The sequence below is a fragment of the Carlito syrichta genome, unplaced genomic scaffold, assembly GCF_000164805.1.
Source record: "Carlito syrichta isolate Samal-C Ts95f unplaced genomic scaffold, Tarsius_syrichta-2.0.1 Scaffold303679, whole genome shotgun sequence".
Lineage (NCBI taxonomy): Eukaryota > Metazoa > Chordata > Mammalia > Primates > Tarsiidae > Carlito > Carlito syrichta.
The window spans coordinates 239,810-244,690 of NW_007247775.1; the positions used below are offsets into that span (position 1 = coordinate 239,810).

Consider the following 4,881-nt stretch of genomic DNA (forward strand, 5'->3'; position numbering starts at 1 on the left):
GACCCGCCCTGACAAACTCTGTGGACGGGCCAGTTCCTCAGGAGCCTGTGCAGAATGCCAAGGGTGGGAGCCTCTCGGGTGGAAGCAAGCTCTGTGGACAGCCTGGTTACCAGGGGATGTCCCCAGGGCTTAACAAGCAAATAAGCCACACAGAGGGAGGCACGGACCCCTGCCACGACCTGGCACCTGCCAACATGACCGTGACCTACAGAGCAGAGTCCCAGGTAAAGTGCAAACAGTCCATCAGGCCTTGAAAGGCTTTGCGTCAGTGCAGCTTCCACGCAGGCATGTGGCCGGCTGGGCACATGGGACGAGCCACACAGACCCGGTGCCACACGCCAGGGGTGTCCTCCCATCCTCCCCGGCATCCTCCTTCCGGGAGTGCGGGAGGACAGGCTGGACACCAACACATGGCGCTCCCAGCTCAAGCTCTGCCACCGGCGGCCTGAGAGTCCTCAGTGTCCACTCCACGTGTGGCCCGGGTCCCGGCCTCATCACCTGCATGCGATGCCGATGGCTCTGGGGCTCGGGCTGGGTCCATGCTCGTGTGGGAAGGGTCTCCCGGGACAAGTGGAGGCTGGGCTGCCTGCATGCATGGCCCAGGAGAGCACCTGTGGGACTTGTAGAGCACAAGCCAGCCCGGACACCCCCATCACCCACACGTATCACCCACAGGCCCCGGCCACAGTCATGAGATGCAGATAGATGGCGGACAGCCCCAAGGTCCCTGCGAGGGTGGGCACCGGCCTCTGTTGCCCATGGACATTGACAGTGCTCTCTGACTGGCGAGCATTACTGGCAGAAACGGGCAGTCGGAAGGAGAGGACGGACGCAGAAGCTGAGTGCAGACCCCGTGCTGAGTACCACTGCAGACAGACGCTGACCTCCACGACCAAGGGACACTCAGCCCAAGGGTGCTTTCTTGAGGACGTCTGGATGGGGCAGAAATGACACACAGCCCCAGACTGAGCAGAGGCACTTCCAGGTCCCAGGGAAGGCCATCGGATTCCGCCACCATTCTGCCCCCAGCGGAGCCAGCCATGTCCAGGCCACCAAGGCAGCAGCTCCCTGGAACAAGGGCCCTTTGGGCTACACGCTCAGCCTGTGGCCTGGGGCTGCCTGGAGTGGAGGACCCGGTGGCGGGTCTAGAAACTCCCACAGGAAGCCTGGAGCGGCAGCACTAAGGTGGGGGTGGCCTGCGTGGTTGTCCAGGTGTCCCACGTGGCAAGTTAGGAATAGATGGTGATCACCTCCCGGCCGCCGCCCCTGACCAGGAGGACTCTGTTCAGTCCCTCGGTCAAGACTTCAAGAAACTCCATGTCTGGTGTTGGCAGTTAAGGCCACACGGGTCAACTGGGAGCGAGGGGCGGGAGAGGCCTGGGGGGGGTGGAGGGGGCGCTACCCCTCAGCCATGGGAGGACACCCGGAGGCAGGGGCGGGCCCCCAGTGACCCCACCCAAAGGGGGACCTTGCCCAAGTGACCAGGTCTCATGCAGAGACAGGAACAGGCCCCACTGGCCCCACCTGACAGGAGACCTCAGTCAGGTGACCAGGTCTCCCAGGCTTGCAGGTGGCCTGACTGGCCCTGGATGCAGACCCAGCAGGAGGGAGGAGATGGATGTGCAGGTCTGTCTCCGTGCCTCCCACCAGGGTCCAATGCCCAGATATACCCTGCAGGCCTTGTCACCAGCAGCGCGTCAACCCTGAAGGCCGTGGCCCCCTGGAGCCCAGCTTCTCCCTCTCCCCACCCGAGGGAGGGCCGAGCCTGGCATGCCCAGGTCACACTCATGAGGGATGGCAGACAGGGAGTCTTGCCCATGGCACCAGAGCCTCTGCATGGGGCCGGCAGGCTGGTGGGATCCAGACCTCTGCTCTCACCCCACGCCCACACCAGGGCGGCCCCAGGAGAGCAAGCCTCGCACACAGCCCCACAGGAAAAGATACAGTTCTCATCCCCCTGGTGGTTCCGTGGCGGGCCCGGCATGTTCAGCAGGACCAGCTGGGCGTCCTGGGACTTATCGCGGACCACGCCGTTCAGCCGCACGGCTGTGTGCATGCGCCGGACGTTGGACTGGTCTCTGTTGGGGGGGCAGCAGGGTCAGGGAGGCAGCCACACCCTCCCGCCCAAACCCGGGTGCGAGGCCGCGCCCAAGCCTGCTAAACCCCTTGCACACACGTGTAGGGCCGTGTGGGACCAGGCCAGGAGTCAGGTGGGCCTCAGCCCTGAGAAGCCACAGGGTGGCCCACCGAACACCGACAGCGGCTGGGGGGACGCACGTGGCCACGGCAGCACCTGGCCTCCAAGCGTCTAGGGCTGAGTGCCTAAGAGCCACCAAGCGACTCAGGACTACGGTTGTTCTATGGACAGTCTATGCCAGCAAAGCAGCAGCTTGTGGGCAGGACGCAGACACGAGAAGGCAGAGCGATGCCCGGGTGACCTGTGGAAAACGGGCTCCCAAGCGCCAACAGACACCGGTGGACGGCCCTGGCGCCGCTCCCAGGCCCCGCATCAGATACTGCCCAGCGGGAACCTGCCAGGCCGAGTCCACACGTGTCCTCCCTAAGACACAGCTCTGGGGCCCGGGGGCGGCCGGAAGCTCAGGAAGGAAATGCCCGGAGCCACGGGGTTTGTGCCAGGACGGGGATCTGGCCGAGAGCTCCGGCGAGGTGCAGGCACACACGTTGGCTGCTCAAGGCCCCCTCCCGCCGCCCGCCCTCAGCCCCGAAAGATGCGGCCCTCTCCTGGCTGACCCAATGCTACGTGCCGTGATGCGGACAGAGCGTCTCGGGTCTCTCATACTGCACCCTCTGGGCTCTGATGCACATCTCAAAGGGGCCCTGGGGTGTCCCTGGGCAAGGAGGTTGGGGTGCAGCAGACTCACGGCATGCAGGCACCCGGGCACCCACAGGACAGGCTCCCGCCTGGGGGCCGCATCCCCTCCTAGGCCAGTGAACCAGCTCCAGGAACCACCTGGGAAATGCAGGTGACGGATCAGCCTTGACCACAGCCCCCGGTAGGCCGCCGGGGCCCTGATAGAGGCATGGGTGGTAGTCAGATGGGGCCACCCACCCAGGGTCAAGGAACAGCCTTCAGTGCCCAGACTCACACCCCCTGATCAGCTCACCCCTTCAGCCAAATAAACCTGCTCAAAACTGCCAATTACCGAGGGGAAAACGGAAATAAACCTCGTCTTCTCTCTCCAATTTAGATGGTAAAATTACAGGGGGGGTCCGCCCACGGCCCCATCAAGGGTCTTTCATTACAAGAACTTGGAATCCAGGGCCGGGTGGACAGCAATTGCCGGTGTGCTCAGGGACAGGCGGCAACTCCACAAAGTGCATGTGGTGTCTCCTTAAGGGACAGCTTGAAAATCACATAGGACTTTAAACCCAAGGTCTGCGCCTGGGAGCTTGGGCTCCGGACACACGCCTCGTGGAGGTCGGAGGCATGGCCGGGCAGAGCCTGGTGTTTCCAAGAAGCTTCTGAGACAGCTTTCCAGGGCTGGGGTGTGGCGTGCTGGAGATAGTGTGTCCACACCAGGAGCGCAGGAGGAATGGTGTGACTAATGCGGCACGGCCAGTGGGTGCTGGGGAGAAATGGGACCAGTCCCCCACCTCCTGGCAGAGTGTGCTGCCCGACATGGCAAGGAGGACCCACAGAAACACACAAGCACAGACACGCACACTAGCATGTACACACAGGCATGGACACACACACATGCATACGCAAACACAGGCATACAGACACGCATATGAACATGTACACACAGACATGGACACCCAAACATGTACTCAGACAAGCTAGTGTACATAAAGACATGCATACTAACACTGACACTAGTACAGATACATGCAAACATGTACACACACACCATCATGTGCACAGTCACGTAGACTTACATACACTAGTATTTACAGACACGCATGCACACAGATATGCAGACGCGTGTATATCATTATGCAGACTAAGACACACTAGTATGTATACAGGCACATACACACATGTACAAGGAAGTATACCGGCATACATACATACCCGCGTATTTACAGACATGTACAGACGTGCACACACAGACATGCATACTAGCATGCACACACTATGCACACAGACACTAGCATGTATACTAATACATGTACATGTATAGTATGCACACGTGGAAACATACTATCACATGCACCAAAACATACAAATATGTAAGTTCATGTGTACACATGACAAGTACATGCACATGAATACCCCTAAGTGCACGCTGGGGGCACCATGATGTCACACACACCTCACGCCTGCACGGATGTGACCTACGATGAGCTGCTGGGCCAAGAGGGTAGGGCCACGTCTCAAGCACAAACCCCACACGGGACACGGAGACCACACGCTGCCTGTCCTGATGTGACGGGCCTCCTGGGACAAGAGCCCAACCCTCCCCATGCAAGGCAAGCCTGGGGGCTGGCAGGCTCAGGCACCGACCCAGCCTTCATGTACATGTGTTCGTGCACATGTGTCAATGCACATACGTCGGAGGGCAGGGCGTGGTCAACCCCTACTCCTACTCCTGCATCCATGCGCTTCTTTGGTTGGTTTGTTTGACGGCTACACCTCTGGGGGCACTTTAGATTTGGGGTTTTTTTGTGAGTCAAGATCCACTATGTCACCTAGGCTGGAGAGCAGAGGCATGGTCACGGCCACCGCAGCCTCGACCTGCTGGGCTCCGGCGATCCTTCCGCCTCAGCCTTCAAGCCAGGACTCTAGGACATGCCACCACACCCAGGTAATATATATATATATATTTTTTGAGTTGGAGTCTCACTCTGTGGCCCAGGCTGGAGTGCAGTGGCCACTCCCAGCCACCGCAGCCTCGACCTGCTGGGCTCCAGCGATCC

At 60.5% G+C, this 4,881-nt stretch overlaps 1 protein-coding gene across 1 annotated transcript in view; it reads right to left on the reverse strand.

The window, feature by feature from the left end:
* Positions 1–1,229: 1,229 nt before the first annotated feature.
* SLC12A7 (solute carrier family 12 member 7) overlaps positions 1,230–4,881 on the reverse strand; it is a 41,236-nt gene continuing 37,584 nt past the window's right edge. The window contains exons 26-27 of the mRNA XM_021712884.1: positions 1,945–2,078; positions 1,230–1,321 (exon numbers count right to left, since the gene is read on the reverse strand). Coding sequence (XP_021568559.1) covers positions 1,230–1,321; positions 1,945–2,078 — 226 coding nt within the window. The remainder of the gene's footprint in view (positions 1,322–1,944; positions 2,079–4,881) is intronic.